Genomic DNA, 26,668 nt, shown 5'->3' with positions numbered 1-26,668 from the left:
ATGTACTGCTGGGATAACTCTATGACTTGTGTGTCCGAGTACAAAAGACTCTGGACAATATGTATTCTTCTTCCTCCTGGCTTTTATTTCCCCTGTGGATAATTAGGTTCAACTCTTTTGAATAATTATTTGTTTCATTTAGGAGGCTCTGCAGTGTCTGGGGTCTTGGTGCATCTAAAGCAGAAGCTCTCAAAGGATTGTCTGGGAACCCCTGAGGGTCCTCAGACTCTTTCAGGGAGTCTGTGAGGTCAAAACCATTTTCATAGAATACCAAAATATTTTCATTTCAGATATGGTAGATATTAATGCATATAACCCACATAAGAAAGCTCTTAGGGAGCTTCTAAATAACATTCAAGATCCCTAGAGGGATCTGGAGACAAAAAGTTCAAGAATTGTCAGTCTAGAGGATTGCACCATCTTTAGGAAATCTCTCTTCCATGTAGACTGAGTATTAGGTACCTTCGTTGTTTCATTCATTGACACTAGCGAACACTTTTGACAAGCATATCTGTCTCTGTTCAGTGCCTCACTTCAGATAAATAATCAGATCATTGAGCAAAGTTATCTATTTTCTTGCATGGAAGATGCCTTGCTGATGGAGAGCCCTTGAGATACCACTTTGCTCTACTGAATCAAATGCTTTTTTATTGTTAAAAAAAAGACACTCATTAAGGGATCTTATATTCTTAGTGCCTTTCAATCAAATAGCCTGCCATAGAGGCAGCTAAATAATATAGTAGATGGAGCTCTGGACCTGGAATCAAGAAGACCTGAGTTCAAATCTAGCCTCACATACATACTAGTTGTGTGACCCTGGGGAAGTCATTTAACCTCTGTCAATCTCAACTTCCTCATCTATGAAATGGAGATAATAATAACACTTAGCTCCCAGGGTTGTTGTGAGGATCCCATGAGGTAATATTTGTAAAATTCTTCACAAACTTTAATGTAGTGTATAATTACTACATTATATAGACAGTGACTAAAACTCCCAGCATTAGAATAAAAGCATTTTGCTTCTAGAGGGTCTTATTAAGGGAAGCATGATACTATGAAAGGAGACTATATGAGGCTATTAGGCCCATATACTAGCAAAAGGATGAATTTGTAGGATTATATAACTTTTGAGAGCAGCACGTCGAGAGATAGTAATAACAAATCCATCACAATATATATTTATTACTGCAACACAGTTATATTCAGTATAAGATTAAAAGTCTGTATGATAGTACTTCAAAAAAGGAAGGGAAAAAAAGCATTTATTAAATACCTACTATGTACCGGGCACTATTACAAATATTACATCATTCAATACTTTCAATCACTGAGAAAGATGGTTGCTATTATTTTCCCCATTTTACAGTTGAGGAAACTGAGTCAGAGAGAAGTTGATTGACTTGCCCAGGGTCATATAGTCAGGCCTGTAGACAGGTCTTGGGTCTTGCTGAATCCAGGTCCAGTGTTCTATCCGTAGCGCCACCTACCTGCCTTTTAATTAAAAAAAAAAAGTAGGGGCTGCCAGATGGCACCGTGAGTAAGAGTGCCGGCCCCGGGAGACCCGGGATCGGTTCTGGCCTCAGAAACTTGGCACCCACACAAAATAACTGGCAGTGTAACCTTGAGCAAATTACTTAACCCCAATTGCTTTTAAAAAAAAAAAGTAAATGTTACGGCAATCATCAATGTCTATATCATTGTGCATTATCATGTAGTGCAGAGAACACTGGACTGGGTGACTAGATCTGTCTCTGACTATTATTAGTGACGTGATTCTGGGCATATTGCTTCATTTTTCTGAATTTCAATGTCTTCATCCTCACAATCAGTATAATAGCCCATGACCTCCCTTCTAGGATTGTTGTGTGGATCTAATAAGAGAGCACAGGTAAAAGTTAGAAATAGATAGAATTCTTTACAAATAATACGTCTTAATCTAGCATCATTTTCATGGATCAGACCAAGATAGAAGGTTCCATAATGAACCTATACCTATAAGGGCTTTTTCTTGGAGGATTTGTGATTTTGTTGGTGTATCGAAGGGATTGGGTGGGGGGGGGGGGGGGGAGTTCCATTGGCTCAAGACTGAGTAAAGACTTGGAAAGTTGCAGTGGCAAGGTTTCTTAGTTACTGTTGTTGTTTGTCCTTCCTTCTCAAAGAGGACCATGACATTAGGAAGATGATGCCGTGACTTACAAGTGAATTGGATTTAAGTGAGGGAGGGCTGTGCAAAGTCACCAGCCTCATTTTTTCCTCCAGAGCCATCTGGGTCCAGTGGCAGGACATAGATTAGGACAGCTGGAGATGGCTCCACTTGGTTACTGAATAATGCACCTGGCCTTCTCAGAAGACAGCCGCAATGCTTCTACACTTTCTTTTATTTTTGCTGTGGGGTAGAACAATAGCATTTATCAGTTCACTAATAAATAAGGCAAAAATAAAGAATGAGATTTCATACCAGGGAGTATTTTTCCCATTTCTTCTGCGGCATATGTTGGTTGTATTATTTACTAGAAATTCATAAACCTTTCTAGGCCACTAAAAAATAGGCTGGCTTACTTTGCACTCAGGATAAACATCTTGCATCTTGGGGACAACTGATAATTGACCCTTCTTGGCCTATTGTGAAAAACACATTCTATTGACAAATGCATTGATTATCATCCTGAATATCCTCCGGAGCTTTTGCTAGTAGTTTCTTTTCTTTTCTTTTTTGCTTTTTGGAGGGCTATTGGGGTTAAATGACTTGCCCAAGGTCACATGGCTAGTTTTTGTGTTAAGTGTCTGAGGCTGGATTTGAAGTCAGGTTCTCCTGACTCCAGGGCTGGTGCTCTATTCACTGTGCCACTTAGCCGCCCAGCTAGTAGTTTCACAGGGGGTAAAAAACACACATCTTAGGAGTAGAAGCCAAGATAGCTAGAATATTCTTGTAACTGAAGGGGTATATCCTTCAGCATGTTACTTCCCCTCTTAGAGTTGAGTTTTCTGATTTACACAATGTTCTAAGATATTTTCAGTTCCTAAGATTCTGTATTCTAGGGTTTGTTTTTACAAATTTTAATATCCCATGGTCTTTATATTCCAAAAATTCTTCTAAATCAGAACAATCTATGTTCTAAGGTTCCTTCAAATAGTCTGTGAACTGTATTCAACACAGTACCTGTTCTGTGTACTTTGAAAAGCTTTTGAGAGGCTAGATGGTACCACTAAATTTACAGTTACAGGACCTGGATTCCAGTCCACCATCTGATACTTACTGCCTATGTGATTTTGAACAAATCACTCCTCTTCTCTGGGGACTCAGTTTTCTCATTTATAAAATGAAGAAATTACCATATGACCTTATAAAAATGAAGAAATTACTATATGGTCTCTAGGGTCCTTCCAGATCTAAATCTATGAGCTTATGATCAATTGAGATAAAGTATATAAACCATTTTGCAGCTGGAGAGCAATCTATAAATGTGACCTTTGATTATTATGTAAGCTTTCGTTGTTTGGGTTCCAACAGTTTTTAACTGTGGTTCATGGCAGTGAGGAGATTCAAGCTGAGAACCTGTTAACTTTACAAATTAGCATATAATTGGGGTAGGAAGAAGCAAAGGCTTAATTTTGCCAATAAATTATTTAAGGAAAAAAAGTGTCACACCCAGTCTCTTTTTTATGGTCTTAATCCATCAACCTGAAAATCTCATTAAAAAACAGAGAAGCTTAATGCCTTGCAGAGCTACCCAGAGAGTTGACAATCTTGCAACCTGACTTTAGAGAAATACACATTGGCACTTGTGGCTTAAATATTTTAAAGTAAGAAAGACGTTCAGATTTACCTGCCTGAGTTTCTCCTTGACCTTCACAGATCCTACAATGCTCTTGTGAACCCCCAGTTCTTTAATAAGATAGTCATAGAATTTCAAGCTGGAAGAGATCATCCAAATGAACTTTCCCATTAAAAAAAATTACATATGGAGAAACTGAGGATTGTAGATGGGGTAGTTCTTTGCTGAAATCTAAACCGTCTTTGTGACAGAGCAAGGATTAGAATCCAGAATTCCAAATTCCTGCTTCAAACTTTTTCTTCTGCACCATATACTTGATCACACAGCTAACAATTGTCAGAGTTGGGATTGAACCCAGGTCTCATGTTGTTTAGTTATTTCAGTTGTATGCAACTCTTCGTGAGCTCATTTAAGGTTTTCTTGGCAAAGATACTGGAGTGTTTTGCCATTTCCTTCCCCAATTCATTTTACAAATGAGGCAAATAGAGTTAATTGACCTGCCCAAGGTCATGCAACTATAAAGTGCTTGAGGCCAAATTTGAATTCAGGTCTTCCTGACGCCCAGACCAGAACTCTATCCATTGCAACATGGAGCTGCCCTGGGTCTTGTGGCCTGGAAAATAAATATATATTTTTGAAAATAAAAAGATTAACTCTATGTAATTTATTTTCAGGTACATCCATCTGGCATCCAGCCTGTAGACAAGCAGCCAAAACTGAAGAAAAAAACAAGGTAATGGGAGTCTTAATTTCATCCCAATTTATTTCCTCCTAATGATTATCTTAATTACTGCTTTTGCACTGCCCTCTCCATATTCCAAGATGTTTATCATCCATTCTTGATATATTTATTGAGTCCCCATACTATGTGCCTCATGTGTAGGGGATGCGAAGATATAGAAAGTGTGCTCCCCAACTTCCAAGTAGGAGAAATGTCCAAGAAGCTGTCCGGCAGTGAGCTAAGGCCATGCAGACATATGACAAAGCACCCAATTGCTTGCCTCATACATTAAGCTAGAAGATTGTTGTCTTGTTAGGCATCATATGAAATATGAGCTGAACTTTTCAGAAAGGAGCAGGTTTTGAAGAGGCGAAGAGGGGAGGTATCCAAAAAGATCAATATAGGTGTACAAGGAACTAGGTAGACAATTCAAATGTGTTTGCAAGGAACTGAAGATAGAATGATAAATTTAAAATAGCATCAGAAGGTAGGCACTTCCAGTGGAAGGGCTGCTGTCTCTTCGCCGGCGCCATGCCCGCCCTCAGACCCCTCGTGAAGCCTAAAATCATCAAGAAGAGGACCAAGAAGTTCATCCGGCACCAGTCCGACAGATATGTCAAGATCAAGAGAAACTGGCGTAAACCAAGAGGCATTGACAACAGGGTGCGAAGGCGATTCAAGGGCCAGATCTTGATGCCCAATATTGGTTATGGAAGCAATAAGAAGACAAAACACATGCTGCCAAGTGGATTCAGGAAGTTTTTGGTGCACAATGTTAAAGAGCTAGAAGTCCTTCTGATGTGCAACAAATCTTATTGTGCTGAGATTGCTCACAACGTTTCCTCTAAGAATCGGAAAGTTATTGTTGAGAGAGCAGCTCATCTGGCCATAAAGATCACCAATCCAAACGCTAGACTGAGGAGTGAAGAAAATGAGTAAAAAGCTTTGCACATTTTTATTTGTGTTAAATAAACTCATAAATTACAAAAAAAATAGCATCAGAAATTGCTTCAACTTTAGGCTTATGATAAAGGATGAAGACAGTAAAAAGTACTTGGTGATCTTCAGTGAGTTTAAGTCACCAAACGGGTAAACTCTATCACAAAGCACTGTAAGGCCTAGCAGATGGAACTTTTGAGCCTCTGGTAGTCATCTTTGATAAACTGTGGTTTCATGTAAATCACTAATCATTAGGGAAATGCAAATTAAAGCAGCTCCAAAGTTGCTTACCCATAAGACTGGCAAAGAACACAAAAAAGGAAAATGAATAATGTTGGAAGAACTGAGGGAAAACAGGCCCATTAGCACACTGTTACAGGGTTGTCAATCAGCTCGGGCATTCTGGAATGCATTTTGGAACTCTGCCCCAAAAGCCACTAGACCGTACATACCCTTTTATCTAGATATACCACTGCTAGGCCCATACCTCATAGAGCCCAGGAAAAGAAAAAAAGGGACGACCTATATATACACAAAAATATTTCTATCAGATCTTTTTGTAATATAAAAGAATTAGAAATCAAGGGTGGGGTGCCCTTCAATTGGTGAATGACTAGAAAAATTTGGGCACATGTCACAATATATTATCGTGCTTTAAGAAATGACGACTCAATTTCAGAAAAACCCAGGGAAAGTTGTATGATCTTAGGCAGAGCAAAGTGAGTAGAACCAGGACAGCAATTTACATAATAACAACTTGTAAGGCCAAATAACTTTGAAAAGATAAACAACTGTGAAAGACTTAAGAACTCTTGTCAATGCAGTGACCGGTCCTAGGACTAATCCTAGACAACTGATGATGAAACATTCTATCTACCCCTCACAGATAATTGACAAATTCAAGATAGATAATTAAATGTACATTTTTGTACTTGGGCAATAGAGGAATTGTGTGTGTGTGTGTGTGTGCGGTATACATTTGTAAAAAAAATTTTCAATTGTGGAGTTAAGGGTAAAAGTAAGGAAGAAAAATTAAATGTTTTTTTTTTGTTGTTGTTTTGTTTTAGTAAAACAAGTCATGAATTCAGGTCAGGGAATATTTACTTTGGCAAAGATAAGGAGTTCATAGTGAGTAACAAAGTTTTATGGGATAGTGAGGGTCATTCATTCATTCAAGAACCACGAATTAAATATCTATTTGTAATGTGTGCTTGGAATTGGGGATATATAGATTAATTATTAGACCCAAAGATTTAGATTGAAAGATCTAAGAGACCTTAGAGTTTAACTAGCATATTTTCTTCCTTTACAAATGAGTAAACTGAGACCCAGAGTGATTTGGTTAAGGTCACCCAGGTGACAGAGCCAGGATTCAAATCCATGTCATTGGGAATGACATGTTCTCTAATGGTGCTCTTGGAGCACAAGGGTCAACCCATGCAGAAGAAAGCAATACCGTACAATAAAAATGAATTAACTATAATGCAGAGTAGACCATACTCATCCAGAAAAAAAAGTTGGGCAGAATAGACCATATTCAAAGCGAAGGTGGCAGAAAGTGAGATAATTTCTAACTATGAGGAAACTATGTGTATTATTTCCATATATATGTATATCTGCAATTTTCATATATATGTATAGGTGTGTATACACATGTGTAAGTATGTGTGTGTGTGTGTGTGTGTATGGTAGTGATAAGAAAGTAGACTGGTCCAGACTGTGAATAGAGTAAGACCATCTTAGTAAAAGCCTTGAAGGCCAGACAGAGGACTTTAGATATAGAAATGAAGGCCTGTTAAATATTTTATACTAAGATATTCCATTGTGGAAATCCTAATTATAGACAATTGTGATATTTTGGCATAGAATATACTTGCTCTTGAAGCATGTTTTATCCAGGAATTTATGGTAATAATGCATTTAGTAAGCAGAACTAGTAGCTAATATATACCCTATTATGAGCTCTTGTGCATTTTATTCATTGTGGGGAGTTTGGGGTATTTTTCTGAAAAATCTGTACTCCTTAAATAACTTGGCTGTGGAAGCCAAATACTATAGTAAGCCTTATCTAACACAGCTGCCTGTTACTCAGTTTCTGATCTTCTACACATTTAAATCACGTTTGTTCAAACATAACAACATCTGGTTTAGAAAAGAATAAAGAAAAAGAATCTGGATGAGACCAAGGCTAAGCTCATTAGCATTTATTAACAGGCATTTATTAAGCACTTACTTTGTACAAGGCACTTTGCTTAGTGTTGTTGATATAAAAATAAAATCAGCCAGAGGTGGCTAGGTGGCACAGTGAATAGAGCACTGACCCTGGAGTCAGGAGGACCTGAGTTCAAATCCAGCCTCGGACACAACACAAAAACTAGTCCTGTGACCTTGGGCAAGTCACTTAACCCCAATTGTCCTCCAAAAAGCAAAAAAAAAATTAATAAAATAAAATAAAATCACCCCAAGACATTGTCTTTCAAGAGCTTTCAAACTAATATGGGAGAGAACATGTGTGAATGAAACTCCAGTATAAGGCCAAATGTAATACATGTCAAGGAGAAGTATAGACAAAAGAGTATAAGAAATTTGAAGGAAGAAAGAACGTTTTTAGATGGAGGGATTTAAGGGAAGGCTTATGAAGGAGCTGACTCCTGTGTTTAAAGGAGAGATCTTATTTTATTTCCATTTTGATTTTAATCTTACTTTTAAACTATTCATTGTTTTGATAAACATGTTCATTTCAAACACATCTTTTCCCTCTCTTTTCCCTAGTAAAGTATCTCATAACAAAGAACAAAAAGAAAAGAAATAGTTCAGCAAAACCAACCCAACACATTCACCATGTCTGAGAGAAATGTACAGTGATGAAGTGTGTCCCTGGGGCAATTGTATGTGCCGGGACATGCTGAAGATGCCTTTGGTCTTGCATACAAAGACTATTGATGTGTTTGGATAATGATTATATTCCATGTCCTTTCTTCTCCAGGAAAAATATACTTAGTTCCTACAACCAATTCTTATGTGGAAGGGTTGTCAATCTCCTCACCATTGAGGCTCCTCCTCAGGGGCCATTCCAGGAGACAAGAATCTTAGAATCCTGAAATCTCAGAGTTTGAAAGAAATCCAAAGGGATTTTTTAATATTTGAAGCAGAAATCCATATTTCAGTTCACCATCTCCAACTAGTGACCTTCTAGCGTCTGTTAATGCATGTTTTGCTAGAGGGAATTCATTATTTAGCCTCAGAGCCAATTTAACTTTTGGATAGCTCTAATATTAATTTTTCCCTCTGAATTAATTCATTTTCTCAAACTGAATACAACAATCATATCCTACTAAAAGTCAAAGGCCCCCCATTAAGAATCCTAAGGGAATATTGACACAGAGAAATATGATGACAAATTATAGAACTAAAATGAAATGGAGGATTATTTGCAAAAATATGGATTACTAAAACAGACACAGCAGAAACTTGATCATTCTAATAGACCAAGCTCAGAAGAAATAAATCAAGATTACAAAAGCTGAGAAATACAACAACAAAAAGATAATCATAAATTAATTTTCCTAATGAATATAGATGAAAAAATACTAAATAAAATTTTAACTAAACAGTGTAACAATCCATTTAAAATAACTATTACAACTAAGCCGAATTTAAACCAGTCATGCAAGGCAATGTTAGAAAACCTTTTAATATAACAAAAGATTCTTTTAAAACTTTAAAAACATATCATTAGATATACAAAAGATTTTTGTGAAACAATACATATTCATGTTAATAAAACAACATTAAATCCAGGAAAACAATATACATCCATATTACAACTATGTAAGTTGAAAGAATAACAAAATAACTGGAAATCAATGATACAAAATTATAATGGAACCTGATCAGAAGGCCTAGGTTTGTGGGCTGCCTCTGCCTCTTCCTCACTGTTTGACCTTGGACAAATCCCTTAAAATCTATGGGTCTTGGTTTTCTTTGCTATGAAAGGAAAAGTTTAGACAAGTTGATCTTGAAGATTGTTTCTAGCACTGACCTTTCAGGCCTCTGACGTTGCCACACTGGTGCAACAATTGTGATGTTTCAGCATGGCATAGTGAATTGGAAGCTGTCCTTCAAGCACCAGGAAACAGCTGATTTCATGTCCCATCTCTGTCATGCTCTGGCTGTATGGTGCTAGCCAAGTTACTTAACCTCCCATTTCTCTAGGCAGTTCTCTATGACTACAAGTTGTAGAGAAGGCCCCGACATACATCGGTAGAAGGAGTTTTGTCATCTAGGAAGACCCATATAAATGATAGGTCCAGTCACCTTGATGTTGCCTTTCAGCTGAGGTCATTGACCACAGTTGAAAATGTAGGTCTGTAACTGACAGACCTTTCCACATGAATTATTCTTAAAGAATTTCCTTTATCCATATATGTTTATAGATAACAGTCTTCTTCACGTTTGACAATGAGGATGCTGATGTTGACCAACTCCTTTGTTCATTACTGTTATTGAAAAGGTTATACTATAATTTAGTGCTAGAATGGGACATGTGCATTCCAAATCAAAATTAGAATACAGTAGTAGTTAAGGAAATCTGTAAATGGCAGTAAGGTGAGGGGGAAAGGAGAGGGAGAAAGATAATCCCCTCTGGGGGCTGTAGAAGGACAAGGGTTCATGACTGGAAGAGAAAGACATCATTCTAAGTCCAGGCCAGGTCTTTGAAAGGAGTAATTACAGAGGCTGAGATGAATGTCTTTTAGATACCATTCAAACTTAGGAAATAAGGTGAAGATTAAGACATAAAAGATCAGAGAATTAACCCTTTGTCTAAATTCAAGCTGCTTCTTGAAAGCTTGGTTGCTTTTTATTTTAGAGCTGTTCATGTCATGGTTGACTGTGACTGAGCTCTCAATGAGTGGCTGAATCAGTAAGGTATAACATTGGGGTTATATCAGAGCTACCCAAAAGTGCTATGAACAACCCCTTGAAGTAAAAAGGGTGGATTCCCTCTTTTGAGGCTCATAACTACTTGTTGAGAGTTCTGTAGGGGGATTCTTTTTTCAGACATGGTTAGGCCAAATGGACCACACAATCATAGATTTAGGGCAAGAAGGAATCTTAAATACTATTGATTTCAAACCTCTCATTTTGCATATAAGAAAATTGAGGGTAAGAGAGATTTAAGTGACTTGCCTAGGGTGTGAGATGGCATCTGAGTTGTTTTAATTTGCATTTCTCTAATTATTAGTGATTTATTTGTAATTTAATATTTTATTTTCCCCCAATTATATACAAAATAATTTTAATATTAATTTTTTTAAAATTTTGAATTCAAAATTCTCTCCTTCCCCCTTCATTGAGAAAGCAAACAATTTACATAATGTATATGTGCAGTCATGCAAAACATACTTCTATATTAATCATATTGTGAAATCATTATGCAGTCATGTAAAACATATTTCTGTATTAGTCATTTTGTGAAAGAAAGCATAGACCAAAAAATAAAACCCCAAGAAAAAGAAAGTTGAAAAAGTATGCTTCAATCTGCATTCAGATTCCATCAGTTCTTTCTGTGGAGAAGAATATTATTTTTCATCATAAGTCCTTCATTATTGTCTTGGATCATTGTCTTACTGAGAATAGCTGAATCATTCCTAGCTGATCATCATATAATATTGCTGTTACTATATACACTGTTCTGCTTCTGCTCATTCCACTTTGCATTAGTTCATGTCTTTCTAGGATTTTCTGAGATCATCCTGCTCATCATTTCTCATAATAGCACAATAGTATTCCATCACAATCATATACCATAACTTGGTCAGTCATTCCCCAATTAATGGGTATCTCTTCAATTTCCAAGTCTTTGTTACCACTAAAGGCCCTGCTATAAATATTTTTGTACATATAGGTCCCTTTCCTTTTCATTTTTTAAATTTCTTTGGAATATAGACCCAGCAGGGTATGCACAATTTTAGAGCCCTTTGGACATAATTCACAATTGCTCTACAGAATGGTTGAATCAATTCACAATTCCACCAACAACACATTAGTTTCTCAATTTCCCCACATTCCCTCCAGCATTTGTCATTTTCTTTTTCTGTCATATTAGCCAAGTGATAGGTGAGTGTGGTGCCACAGAGCTGTTTCAATTTCCACTTTACTAAGCAGTAGCGGTTTGGAGCAATTTTTCATTTGACTATTTTTTTATTTTTATAATTTTTTATTTTAATTTATTTAGTTTTAGTTTTTAACATGCATTTCCACAAGATTTTGAGTTACAATTATTTCTCTCCCCATCTTTCCCCTACCCCCCACCTCAGAATAGCAAGCCTACTGAATACCCCTCCCCTAATCTGTTCTCTCTTATATTCTCCCCCTTCACCCTCCTAACTTTCTTGTAGGGCAAGATGGGTTTCTATACCCTACTACCTGTATATCTTATTTCCCAGTTGCATGTAAAAAACAAATTTTTAAACATTTGTTTTTAAAACTTTGATTTCCAGATTCTTTTCCCCTCCTCCCTCCTCACCCACCCCCACTAGGAACATAAGCGATTCAATATATCTTGTACATGTGTAGTTACCCACATCATTTCCATAGTAGTTATATTGTGAAAGACTGACTATATTTCCCTCCATCCTATCCCAGCCCCACTTATTCTATTTTCTCCTTTGACCCTCTCCATTTTCAAAAATGTTTGCTTCTAACTACTCTCTCGCCCAATCTGCCCTCCCTTCTATCCTCCCCCTTCTTATCCCCTTCCCCCCTATTTTCCTGTGGGGTAAGATACCCAATTGAGTGTGTATGTTATTCCCTCCTTAGGCCAAATTCAGTGAGAATCAAGCTGTCTCCTTCCCTTTCACCTTCCTGCTCTTCACCTCCATTGTAACAGTGTTCTCTTGCTTCTTTTATATGAGATAATTTACCCTAATCTATTGCTCCCTTTCTTCTTCTCCCAATAAATTCCTCTCTCACCTCTTAATTTTATTTTTTAGATATCATCCCTTCAAATTTAACTCATTCTGTGTCCTCTGTCTATGTATATATGAACATACAAATGCCCATACACACATATATATTTATATATACATAAATCCTCCTATACATACATATATACTCCCTTCAGCTATCCTCATCCTGAGAAAAGTCTTATGAGTTACAATTATTGTTTTTCCATGTAGGAATGTAGAAAGTTCAACTTTAATAAGTTCCTTATGATTTCTTTTTCCTGTTTACCTTCTCGTGCTTCTTGTATTTGAAAGTCAGATTTTCTGTTCAGCTCAGGTTTTTTCATCAAGAATGATTGAAAGTCCTTTATTTCATTGAATGACCATATTTTTCCCTGAGTCATTATACTCAGTTTTGCTGGGTAGGTTATTCTTGGTTTTAGTCCTAGCTTCTTTGACCTCCAGAATATCATATTCCAAGTCCTTCGATCTCTTAATGTAGAAGCTGCTAGGTCTTGTGTTATCCTGACTGTATATCCACAATACACAAATTTTTTCTTACTGACTGCTTAAAGTATTTTCTCCTTGACCTGGGAACTCTGGAATTTGGCTATAATATTCCTAAGAGTTTTCTTTTTTGGGATCTTTTTCAAGACGTGATCGGTGAATTCTTTCAATTTCTATTTTGCCCTCTGGTTCTAGAATATCAGGGCAATTTTCCTTGAGAACTTCTTGAAAGATGGTGTCTAGACTCTTTTTTGATCATGGCTTTCAGGTAGACCAATAATTTTTAAATTATCTCTCCCAGATCTATTTTTCAGGTCAGTGGTTTTTCCAAAAAGATATTTCACATTGCCTTCTATCTTTTAATTTATTTGGATCTGTTTTACAGTATCTTGATTTCTCATAAAGTCATAAGCTTCCAATTGCTCTGATCTAATTTTGAAGGACTTATTTTCTTCAGTGAGTTTTGGAGATTCCTTTTCCATCTGGCAAATTCAGCTTTAGCATTCTCCTCATTGGCTTTTTGGACCTATTTTTCCATTTAAGTTAGTCTATTTTTTAAGGGGTTATTTTCTTCAGTGTATTTTTGGGTCTCCTTTAGCAGGCTGTTGACTTACTTTTCATGATTTTCTTGTATCATTCTCTTTTCTCTTCCCAATTTTTCCTCCATTTCTCTTACTTGATTTTCAAAATCCTTCTTGAGCTCCTCCATGGCCTGTAACCAATTCAAATTTTTCTTGGAGGCTTTTGATGCAGGAGTTCTGACTTTGCTGTCTTCCTTCTGCTCCATGCCTTGATCCATTTTGTCCCCCCAAAAAGGATTCTATCATCAGTTTGTTCTTCCTGTACTTGCTCATATTGGCAGCCAACTATTAGACTTTTTGTCAGTAGTAAATTCTTTCATCAATGGCTAGGACACTTGGGCTTATAAAATATTAAGTTACTTATTTGTTTCTGTATATTATGTACTAATCTATTCCACTGATCAGCCAGAGAGAATATTTATTAAGCCTTTACTATGTGCCAGGGATTATCTGGACCAGGGACTCACCAATCAAAGGAGAGGGCATCAAGGGCCAAAGGAAGACAGGATAACTTAACTTTTCTCAGGTTCAGTTTTCTTATCTTAGAGAGAAAATTTTAAAAGCACCTCTTTTCCGGGGTGTAGTAATCAGATGAGATAATATATGTAAATTACTTTCTAGACCTTTATGTACTATATAAATGACAGATAATAGTCTTAGTTGTTGCTGTTGTCATCTGCACAAGACTGTACTTTTTACACAAGAGACACTTAATAATTATCTATTGGTGTACATCTCCAGGAATAATTTTTGGAGCCTGTCCCTCTTAGGGAGCCATGCAGCATGCCAGAAGCCTTTATCCCAAAACTGCTGCTTCCTACAGTGAAAAATGTTGAGTCATCAGCTGCATCCAGTGAGCCTTTCTTATGAGTAGAGCCACTTTTTCTGCTCTAAACCAAATTCTATAATGCAATCAAAGAAAACTGTCTTGATGCATAAAGTCTCCGATGCCAGCTGGCAGAAACTGGCCGTTTATTTTCTAAAGACACATGACCTTTACAGACAGGTTGCATTTGGGGGAGGGGAAGTGTGAGGATGGAAATCTGTCGTTGACATATGCTCTTTGAAAGACTTTTTTTTAAATAATGATGAGGATGTTTGCCCTCTGATGACATTTAGAACTAATGGCAGAAGCTGACAAAGAAGAATTGACAGGAGTGGCTAGGTGGTGCAATGAATAGAGCACTGGCCCTGGAGTCAGGAGGACCTGAGTTCAAATCTGACCTTAGACACTTAACACTTACTCGCCATGTGACCTTGGGCAAGTCACTTAACCCCAATTTCCCTGTCTTCCCCCCTCCAAAAAAATCAAAGAAAAAAAAAGAAGAATTTACTTATCTGAGTTGTGTTCATAGAAGCTAGTTGTGTCATAGACCCTGTGCTTTCAGCTGGCCTCCTGGGACCCTAACCAGAGTTGCCAAGTATCCACCCTTGCTGTGTTTTTCAGCATTTATCCAGTCTATGGGACCTGATTTCTTCAAGTCTCCCATGGGTCCTCTGAAATGCTTGGGTTTACATAGTGGAAAGGGAGGGGGTAAAGGAAAAGATTTCATTGCAATGCAAATCTTGGAAATCTTATGCCAGCAGAGTACAGGTTCTAGAAACTACTACCAAACTGGGAAAGCTTTAGGTATGGACATAATGGTGGATTGGATGTCTGTCATATAGAGAGCAGCCTGCCTAAGTGAAGAAACTTTTCACAAGAAGACTGGACATCAGATAAATCTTTTGTTGGTCATAATAACTATTAAAACATTCTACTAATGGGTGGAGGAGTTACAGTTTGTTTTGGCAGAAGAGTAGCTCTAGCACTTGAATCACAAATCTTTGGAAAATTGAGGAGTTCTATATATGTATCTATTTACCTGTTGAGACAGATCTCTATGTATATACATATACACTTCAAAGATTCATGATTTCATTAATGTCATAGCTTCTTCCACTATACAGATTGCAACCTTTCTGCAGTGTGGTTGACAATGTTTGAGAGTTGCTATGGCCAAAAACCATTCATCGCTTTATAGCCAAGTTGGTGATAATATCTCCAACCTTAAGGTGGAACCTCAGATGACAGGTGCTGGTGATTTTGTCAATATATCATTCCCTCCACAAATTCTAATCATAAATACTCGATACCTTTGTAGGTAGTTTCTTGAATTTCTGATATGAATCAGATTGTATCAGTCCCAGCAAACCTTCTAATGATTAACTTCCCTACCCATATTTTTACTGGATTTTATAGAGCAGGTGTCAGGTTCATAATCATGCCCTTACTTTTGAGGCCTTTCTAAGTTATGCTGGAGTTTGTGCTCTCCTTGGATGACCTTGTCAAATTCAAGGTCATGTTCATATCATGATTTAGCATATACACATATTCCTAGATTGTTATTCATTGTATTACATAACTTGTGGAAACATTTAATAAAGTTTTGAGGTACAGGGATCTACATGAGAGTGAAGAATTATATTGGTGAAATCACCAAATCATTTAAATATTGACTATTGATATATAATATACATGCATATGCACATATGTGTTACAATGCACACACATGCACACAAAGATTGGGGGGCCAGCAACATGGTATAGTAGATAGAAGACTGGCCTTCAAGTTCAGAAAACCTAGGTTCTATTTCATTTAATCTCTCAGGGTCTCTGGATAAATCTCTTATTATTCTATATATAATATATGTTATATATATATATATAATCTCTTATTATAGAAGTTGCTGATTTCTCCCCCATCTTGTTATAAAATATTTCCCATGACAACCTATCCCCACCCAAACCCACCCAACCAATTTGATTCTCTTTCTCCTTCTCCCTAACCACACCCTTCCAAAGTAGCAACTTAATGAAACTGAAAAGGTAATGTATTACAAAGCAACTTCAAATTTAATACTCTTTATATCTAGCATCATATAGACTTTTGAGGTTTGAAAAATGTTTTATGTATGAGAGATTCCCCACCATGATAAAAGCACAGGTCTAGCAAAAAAAAAAAAACCAAAACAATTGTATATATACTAATACTAATGTGCATATTAATGCACCTGTATATATTTATGTATGTGAGGTGGTTCTTACAATACTAATGGATAACAATAAAGCCTGTTCTTGGTTATTTTAAACAACATTGGTTATTACTAAACTGGATCCATTATCAAAAAATCACCATTATATAGTGAATTGATCTGACTGGTTCATCCTCATTGCTGAGCAATGACTCAAGAAAGGATCTGCTGGGTATAGTGATGGTTTCATGCTCCACTTTTAAAACAAACATGATATTCATATACATAGTAATTCAACTTCTCCTTCTATTAGCATCATCAACAAGAGAAATTAGTTTGAGATATTCCTTAGCCCTATTCTGTACCTTTCCCTACTATCACAACACACACTTAGATATCTTATTTTCACATTTAAGAATGTTTCAGATATCTGTTGGATAATTGAGGCAGTGTTTTATAAATCATAAATGCAATAGAGAAGTGTGCTGTTATTGATAATGATAATCATTATAGCTAGAATTTCTATGGCTCTTTAAGCATTGCAAAGAGCTTTACTGATATTATCTAATTTCATCCTCATAAAAACCCTGTGAGTTGGATAATGTTGTTAACCCCATTTTACAGTTAAGGAAATTGAGGCAGACAGGAGTTAAGTGACTCACTCAAGTTCACACAGTTAATTACAACATAAGTTAATGAGAATCTAAGAATGGATTTGAACTCAGGTCTTCCTGTTTCCAAGTCCAGCAGTCTATACCATTGTCTCACCTAGCTGTTTCTTATTGTTGCCATTATTTATTATAACATGATTTTACCTGGATAAAAATGTTGGAAGTGATATTGAGTACTTTGCCCTGGACCTTGAACCTGCATAATTTTCCTATTCCTCCAATTCTGAACAAAGAGTGAAGGGGTAGGGGTAAGGGCCAGATGTGTGACTGGTGGAAAGTGCAGTTGTGAGCCTTGCCGGTAACTAGCAAACATCTAGTAGGTCTCAGGTTCTGGGAGCCAGAACCTGATGGGATGAGATGGTCCTTAGTCATGAAATCTAAAGGTTCGGAAGCAATGGACGTCAAATGAATAAGTATTTGTTCCCTGGAAAAGTAATGTGGCAAAGTGAAAATATGACTAGGTTTGCAATCAGGAGAAATGTGGGTCTGAATTTTTCCTCAAAAGCTTACTAGTCATAAGACCATGGGCCAAGCATGCAGTCTCTCTGAGCTTCAATTTCCTCAATTATAAGATGGGGATGATAGTACACATATTACTTAACTCATTGGGCAATTGTGAGAAATAGATGATATAATTTCGATAAACCTAAAAGTTCCATACATATTCCCTGGCTGGGAAATACTCCAGCAAAAGATCTGGAGGCAAAAGTATGCCTGTATACTTGGAGGATGTAGTCAATAAAAATAAGAGCAGGATTTAAAGGAGTAGGCGTGTTAATCTACTTATTCTTAAAGTTTTCAGCACCATGGCTAGGGACATCATCTGGTTCTGTCAGCACTGAAACTAAGGGAAAGCAGAGGAGGCCATCACCACAGCTATAGATAAAGAAGTGAAGAGGCTGTTAGCAGTTGATGGTAGATTTAAGTGAGCTAGCTTGATTATCCTATGCCTTTAAGCATTTTTGGATTATATAGTGAGCCTTTAGAACTTGGCTAACAGGTAAGGACACATCGGTTGATGATTACAGTATTACCTGGACTAGCTAAGCAAATAGGGCTAAACTAAAGTGTTTAGCTACACTGTCCTTGTTTATCTGTGAGAACCACAACTATAGATAGCTCTTCCTGTCTTCTACTGGCTCCTGGACGGGAGGTAAATGCATTTGGATGGTGACAACTTTATATAGTAGTTGACACTGAAAATACAATTTCAAAATTTCAAATTTATCATCCCATATTTGGGTCAAGGAAGGTTTGAGTCCTCATACTGATGATCAATAGATCACCTCAGTACACAACTTTGTATTGGCATATAATACAGCAGATTCTAGGGTAAAACTGAGCATTGAATTGTAGTGCCTTACACATAAATTTGTCTTGTAAGGATCTCCCTTTTAAGACTCAATAACTAATCCAAAAGGGCAGGATTGGAGGGGAAAGAAGAGAAGAAAGAAGAGAAAAAGAGGGAGAGGGAGAGAAAGAAGAGAGGTGAGGGAGAAAGGGGTGGGGAAAGGGAGAGAGAGGAGAGCAGAGAAGAGCAGAGGAGAGGAGAAAAGAGAAGAGGAGAGGAGAACAGAAGAGAGGAAAGGAGAAGAGAGGAGAGGAGAGAGGAGAAAAGGGAAGGAAGGAAGAGAAGGAAAGGGAAGGAGATAGAGGAGAGGAGAAAAGATAAGAAGTAAAGAGGAGGTAAAGGAGAATTATTGGATTGGGAACAAGACATGAGAAGTATTTTTCAAAAAGGGTAAGGCAAGGAGAGGTTGTATCTGAGCTTGTTAAGGCAGACATTGCTCTTCTTTTCACATTTGGTTTAAATTATAAGGTTATAACATAAAATATACTGCCATATGTGTAAAATTTTTATAAGTTTGCCAGTATGTACATAATTGCTTACCCATGTGTCCATCTTACTGATAACCTTTACTAGACCAGTTGAGGAAAAAGTCTGTTAACAACTGTAATGTCTGTAAATGAAATTCAACACAGTCCCTGGAAAGTTTTAAGTTATTCATATTTCTGTGACACAGTAATGGTTATAAAGCACTTTCTTGACAATAACCTTTCAAGATAGTTAGTACAATTCCAATTATATCCACTTTCCAAATGAGCAAAATAAGCTATAGATATGTGAAATTATTTTCTGAAGTTCACACAGCTTGTAGGTGTCAGAACCCAGATACAAATGTAGTTCTCATTCCAAGTCCAACATGCTTTCTACTACACTCTATTATTAGAAACAGTAAGTTATGGAATTAGTAGAAAGATAAGAGGTTAGCAATTGGATATTTTCATTGTTTGTGCTTTGATTTTTCTGTGTATTAGTATGCTGGTTGTTTGCTGAGAATGTTCTAATATTAGTCTGATTTTTTTCTCTGAAATGAACCCATTATGGAAAGTAAGCATGGTGTCAAGAATTGAACACTGGATCTGGTATCAGGAGAACTGGCTTCAGAACCTGGATTTTTTATTTCCAAGTTATATGACCATGATCTAATCATGTTATCTCTTAATTTCATCTCTAAAATAATGGTCATTGACATCCTATGCTACCTCATAGAATTGTTGTGAAGAAAGTGACTTATAAACCTAAAATTGTTATTTTGTGATTGTGAAACATTTTTTAAAATAGCACTGTTGTCACTACTAGAAATTCATGAGCTCTCCAAACACACATGGATCAGTTCCCATACCAGCTTGAAGGATGCTGGGTACAGTTAGTGTCTTCATCAATGAGAGATTCCTACCATAGCCACCATATGGGTTCATCATGTAAAAATCCCAAAAATATCACTACATAGCTCTTTAATGTAATATCATTTCCTTCTACTCTTTTTTCCATTATAGATGCAGAGCCAAATTTGCAGTCAGGTTTGCCCCATCACCACCCAAAATGCCTTAAAGTTTTGTGTACAAAGCTTTCTGTGTTGTGGCATAAGTTTCAGGTGTCAGTTTGGCAATGTTGTGACCTCAGATCAGTACATGTTGTTCAGCATATTGAAGGAATGGCTTCAATTCATAAACACAATCAGTTCTACATTATTTGTGTAATGGATTATCCATTCATGTGGGTATCTATTCCATGCCATGCAACTTCCGAATACCTTCTAGCAAGCCCAAGGCCATGGCCTTGTCACATATTAAGGAAATATGGGTGGCATAAGGAACTGGGTGGATAGTATTTTGGCAGGTGGAAGTTCTTCTTTGAGGGATAAGAGCCACTGAGTGTTCCTACTGCTAACAAATCAGATTGTTCCCACTTCTCTATTAACTGTTCAACAGATAGAGATGATTGAGTGTCAACTATAATAACTCACATTTCCATAACACTTCATAGTTTATAAATATATTATTAGCACCAATGCAGTGAGGCAGGAAGTACAAGTATTATTTCCACTTTATAAATGAAAAGATTAAGTCTCAGAGAGTTTCAATGATATCTTTATGATGACCAAGATTGCAAATGTCTGTGTCAGGACTCAAAGCAATGTCTTTCACTTGAATTTTAGTGCTTTTTTCCCTCTGCCTTTGGGGGAGGGTGTATGGTGTGTTGTAGTGGGAGGTAAGGAACCTGTTATTTACAAAGAAAGAAAATTGTTTGAAGTTGATATAGGGAGGTTTAAACTGGAATTGAGCACAAAGTCTCAGTTCACCCTGCTCTGTTTCATTGTTAACTCTCCACCATAATGATATTTTATATAGCTACCACATACCCCATGTGGTAGAGGACAAACATTATTATCTCAATTTTATAGATGAGGCAATGAACATTCAGAGTGAAGGCCCAGTCATTTAGGAAAGTGTCAGTTAGGATTTGAAATCAGATCTCTGGACTTCTCACCCAGGGCTTTTTAATGATAGAACATTGTTCTTTTATATGCAGAAATGAACCAAGGCAGTAAGATGTTTAGCTAGAGGTCAAGGACCACATGGAATTCAGTATCCCTGGTGGGTTGAGGATAACTTTATGGAGCCACTAGTCTTGTGGAGCCATTTCTGTCAGGATCCCCTTTGTACTCCCTAAGCCCTACCCTACTTATTACAGCAATAGAGGCAAGTATTTGTGTGGATATTCATCTGTAAGCTCTTTGTGGGTAGAGATAGTGTCATTGTAATGCCCTGTCAATCAATTATTTACTGTTGACCAGGTGCCAAAGACTGTGCCAGGTGCTAAGAATAGTTTTGCAGAGATAGGATAACCACTAACCAGAAACTGGAAAAGGATTGCTTAGTTTAAGGGAATATTCATGATTCTGGACTCCTTATCAAAGTGAGACTTAAAAGGATTAAGGATATTTGGTGGGATGTTATTCACTGATAGAGGTGAGGCAGCACATTAGTAGACTTGGATAAGCAGTTCTTAGTAGTTGTCTCTAATCTACTCTTACTTAGAAAATATACTGTATGAATCATCAGACAAATACGCTCGGTGATGGAATTAGAGAATATAGAATGTCAGGCCTGGAAAGAGCCTTAGACCATAGATCATACATCATTACAGTTAACAGAATTCTAACATTTCTAGGTTTTTTTAGTCCTAGCAATTTTAGTAGAATACAAGCTAAGAATGAATTAGCCAAGAAAAATAATATAGGCTTCAGTTATATCAAGAGAAGTCCAGAATAAGGGTAGCAACAATCCTGGTGTCCTATGTCATGGTCAGAGGTCTGGAATATTGAACCCAGTGAAAAAATGTCATGTGTCCAGTGGAGGGCGGCCAAGATGGTGGAGTTCCTCAAAACCATGTCATAAAAAGATAGAGTGAAGGGATTAGAGTTGCTTATTTTGGAAAAGAAAAGATATTTGAGGAACAAGATTGCTGATTTCAAATATTAGAAGAATTATCACATAGAAAAGGAATTATCATATGGGATTTCTCTTCTTGGTCCCAAAGAAGAAAATAAGAACTAATTGATAAAAGTCATAAGGAGACAGATTTATGTTCAATATATGAAAATACTTTTCAAATAATTAGAGCTATCCCAAAATAAAATGGGCTTTGCCAAGGGGTACAGATTTCTTCTTTAATGTATATATTCAGGCAGAACCTATTTTTCAGCATATAATTCAGGTAGAAAGGTTGACTATATGAGTTCTATGGTTCCTTCAAATCATGTAAGTTTTGATGTTTCAAAGAAGATGGAATGTGAAAGAATAGAAAACAGCAAGGTAGAAGAGACCTTATAGTCTTTTATTCCAACATCCCCACTTTATAATTGGAGAAACTGAGTCCCCCAAAGGTGAAGTAACTTTCCCAAAGTAAAATACCTAGTGATTTGGCTCTGTCTCTACACATAGTAGAAACTTAGTGAATGTTGTTGAATTCTTGATCAGCTGGCACATAGAGAACCAGTAAATGTATGTTTGCTTTCTCTAGGAGCTAAACAGAAATGACAATAACTCCTATAATTTTTCCCTGACCTGTTCTTCTGTTTGAAATGGTGTATCTTCAGTTTTCCACTTCCTGTATTTCCCTTCTAGGAAACACGAACTTCCTCAGAGAGCATAATTTCTGTGCCTGCCTCAAATACATCGGGATCTCCAAGTCGTGTGATTTATGTGAGTATAGGATGAGGGAGGGAGGGCAAGAATGGTTAAAGGGGATTTTGGGCTGAGTGAGTGAAAAGCAAAATCAGATTCTACCAGCCTATAATTGGTGAGTAAAATTAATTATTTCTTACATCAATTAATAATTCCCCCAAAAGAATAAAAAGAGAAAGAGAAACATACAAAAGTCATAGTATCATTTCTATGGTAGAAAAGGCACTAAATGAGAATCAGAACTATGTTCTAGACCTACTAGTGTTAGGCCATATGACTTTGCACTAATGACTTAATCTGTCTGCCAGTTTCAATATTTGCAAAGTGGAGGAGTGGTGAATTAAATTACCTCTGAGCTCTAACATTCTGCATATTAAATTTGCTATGAGCGCTAAGAGTCTATATTCTGTGGTCTAACTCTAACCTTCTATATTATAAGGTCCCTTCTAAATCTGTCATTCTGTGTTCAAAGTTCCTTCCAAAGTCTGACTCTCTATGTTTTAGAGTTCCTCCCAATTCTAATATTTTACTGACTCTATGACTCCTCATGACATGGAGACATTGAGAACTTGATCTGAATGTAAATGATGCCAAAAAACGAATCAGTTCAGTGACAAAAATTCATGAAACAACTGACAGGCTGATTTTGTTTTCATTATTACCTAATTTGTATTGGAGGTAGTGTCCAGATTTTGACGCTGCTCCTTTACTTTGCAAAAAAGGACATATTATAGTGTTGTTGTTGTTGTCTTAAAAAAAAAAAACAACCTATAAGCTGACAAAGCCAAGTGGAGATAATTATTTTGTCATACACATTTGTGTGTATGTGTATATTGTGTGTGCATGTATTGACTTTATATTTATATTGTATTTTAAACTTTACCAAGTGATTTGCCTGCATGATCTTATTTGATCCTCATGGTCTCCCTATGAGGAATTTAGGCAGGCATAATTGCCCCTATTTTCCAGATTAGGAAATTGAGTCACAGAGGAGGTGGGCAGCCTCTCCAATCCATGACAGAAACTCAGACTCCTCATCTGAAAAAAAAGTAAGGGGTTTTAAATGATCTAGATAGCTATATAGATATATGCATATACATATTTATATGATTACTCTAAACTGAGATTCTCATAGATAGAAGTTAACCTCAAAAGTTATCTAGTCCTACATATGTCTAAATAGAAATTGCCTCTGCAGTTTTCCAAGTGGCCATCTTAGCCCCTACTTGAAAACCTCTAGTGATAGGATCACAAGACAACAGATTTGGAGCTGGAGGGACTTTAAAAGCCATTCAGTTTCTTTTATAGAAGAGAAAAGTGAGATTAAGGAGATTACCAACAGTGATAACGCTAGTAGTGGTGGTAGCTAGCACTTATATATAGTACTTATTTAATAATGCTTTAAGGTTTGCTGAGAACATCACAAATATCTCATTTGATCCCATGACAACCTTGGTAGGTAGGTGCTATCATTTTACAAATGAGGAAACTGAGGTACAGAAAGGCTCAGTGACTTCAGTGACTTCCCTAGGATCACACAGCTAGGAAGTGGTTGGGGCTTGATTTGAACTCTGGTCTTCCTGACTTCAGGTCCAATGCTGTAATCACTTTACCACTTAGTTGCCTCTGTAGTAGTAGGTCATCTGACTTATTGTATGTCTAACAAGCAGAATATTCCACTACCTTGATTCTTAAAAAAAAAAAACCATCAAAAATGTATCCTAAGCTTAGCAACTGTCAAGAAAAGCAAACGTTTTACAAGCATAAACATTTGTTAATTTTTTTTAAAAGATCATAAAGGAAACTAGAAAAACTATTATGGGGGCGGCCAGGTAGCACAGCGAGTAAGAGTACCAGCCCCAGTGTCAGGATGACCTGGGGATCAAATCCAGGCTCAGACACTTAGCACCCACCCAGAAACACCTGGCCGTGTAACCTTGAGCAAGTTACTTGACCCCAATTGCTTAGGGGCGGCCAGGTGGCTCAGCGAGTAAGAGTACCGGCTCCGGTGTCAGGATGACCTGGGGATTAAATCTGGGCTCAGATACTCAGCACCACACCCAGAAATAACTGGCCGAGTAACCTTGAGCAAGTTACGTAACCCCGATTGCTTTAAAAAAAAAAAAAAACTATTATGTATTTTGTTTTAAAATATGTTAACTTTCATAAAAACAAAAATTTCACATTTTCTTCCTTTCATCCCTTTCTGAACTCTTTTTCTTCCATGACTATTTTTACAGTTTGTTGCTGAGACCATTGTTGTTTATTTTGATGTCTTAATTTCTGACAACTGGACATGGAACCTTACTTTTTTTTAAGTGAAATATAAAATTCATGAAAAACGTTATCATTGTTTCATTTTATATTAAAATAGACATGGTTTTATTATACAAAGGAGAAGTGATCTTTGGCTTCTAGTTGCCTTGTCAAAACTTCAGATAGAAAACTTTTAATTATATATGCTTGAATAGTGATGTAGAATAATGGACACTTAGCACTTCAGCCAGGGACAGGGTCTTCTGCTGTGTCACTACCTATCTGCAACTGAAGATTTTCTATGAGTCTGTACATATATACATCAAAGCCAGAGGGGACCTTAGAACATCAGAGTTGGAAGGACCTTAAGAACACAGAACAGAGACCATAGAGGTTAGAAGAGAACTTTACAACATGAAATGCCAGAGCTCTCACTGACCTAGAACTTAGGACATAAAATGTTACTACTAGAAATGTCCTTCAGAAGCCTCTGGTCCCACCAGAACCTAAATGAAAATCCCTTCCAAAAATTATCCAGCAAATGGTCATCATCTTTTGCTTAAATATCTCTAATGAGAAGAACCCAGTATCTCAAGGCAGATTAAGGAAACTGAGACCCAGAGTGGTACATTGACTTGCCTGAGGCTATGCAACTAGTTGAATATCAGAGTCAAGATGAGGACTTAGGTTTCCTTATACCCAGCATGTTGTACTTTCCACAACACTTGTATGAATTTCCTTATATATTTGGAGAAGAAGCCCATAGAAGGAAGGGTGTGGGGGGAGGGAGGGGAAGCCTATCTAAATGGCCTTCATTTTATTAGTATGGCCCAGTTAGTTGCCTTGGCAACCAAGTGAAGTATGCTACATTAAATGGAAATAAATTTGAAAGTCACCCTATGAAGGACAAATGATAAAGAGCACATGCATTCATCTTACTGTCCAAGGCATGTAGTTTCTGAATATTTAAAAGAAAAAGCCATCATTCTGCCTATCTCTGTGCTGTTACCACATTACTCATTGTCTCAGAGCTTGTTTCTTTCTTTATACAATGGGAATATGTTACCCAGGTAAAAAATGCTGGCTTTGAGCTGGACCAGACCTTGGGTTCAAATTCCAACCTTTCTCTTATGGACCTGTGTATCCTTGGACATATGCTTCACCTCTGCCTTTTAATTTTCTTACCTATAAAACTTGGGACTAGGTCTCAAATATTTAAACTATGAGGTTTTCAGGGGCGGCTAGGTGGCGCAGTGAATAGAGCACTGGCCCTGAAGTCAGGAGGACCTAAGGTCAAATCCAGCCTCAGACACTTAACACAAAAACTAGCCATGTGACCTTGGGCAAGTCACTTAACCCCAATTGCCCTCCAAAAAATAAAATTAAATATTAAATTAAATTAAATTAAAAACTATGAAGTTTTGATCAGGTCTGCTTCAACAGGTTTGTGAATATGCAACGATGTCCCCCACATGAGAGTTTTTCTTCTTTTTTTAAACCATAAATGCACATACCCATTAGTGTTACTGTTATTTCCTCTCTTGTTTTCATGGATATTTGTTATCTTTCTCATTACCCTACCCCCAAAAGAAGGTTCTTTGGGGAAAACTTGTAATTAACTTTAGGGACTTTTCCCCTTAAAATATTCAATGGTTGACTGACAATCTCTAGTAAAACAGAGCCAAGTACATAGACCCCACTTATAGTTGAATATATATAT

At 36.9% G+C, this 26,668-nt stretch overlaps 1 protein-coding gene and 1 pseudogene across 15 annotated transcripts in view; both read left to right on the top strand.

Moving 5' to 3' along the window:
* The window catches only part of ABLIM2 (actin binding LIM protein family member 2), a 237,617-nt gene that overhangs the window by 127,095 nt on the left and 83,854 nt on the right, over window positions 1-26,668 (top strand). For 11 of the 15 annotated variants that reach the window (XM_069070474.1, XM_069070492.1, XM_069070466.1 and 8 more), the window contains exons 8-10: window positions 4,451-4,509; window positions 19,999-20,055; window positions 22,633-22,710. In XM_069070474.1, coding sequence (XP_068926575.1) covers window positions 4,451-4,509; window positions 19,999-20,055; window positions 22,633-22,710 — 194 coding nt within the window. The remainder of the gene's footprint in view (window positions 1-4,450; window positions 4,510-19,998; window positions 20,056-22,632; window positions 22,711-26,668) is intronic. The other 4 variants (XM_069070562.1, XM_069070500.1, XM_069070538.1 and 1 more) reach the window with 1 other exon arrangement.
* LOC138147912 (large ribosomal subunit protein eL32 pseudogene) lies at window positions 4,652-5,490 on the top strand (annotated as a pseudogene).

Source organism: Petaurus breviceps, unplaced genomic scaffold (genome assembly GCF_028583685.1).
Source record: "Petaurus breviceps papuanus isolate PSGF00001 unplaced genomic scaffold, PetGlider_PUasm1.0 140, whole genome shotgun sequence".
Lineage (NCBI taxonomy): Eukaryota > Metazoa > Chordata > Mammalia > Diprotodontia > Petauridae > Petaurus > Petaurus breviceps.
The sequence above is the reverse complement of the archived record's forward strand: the minus strand, read 5'-3'. Positions and strand labels throughout refer to the sequence as shown.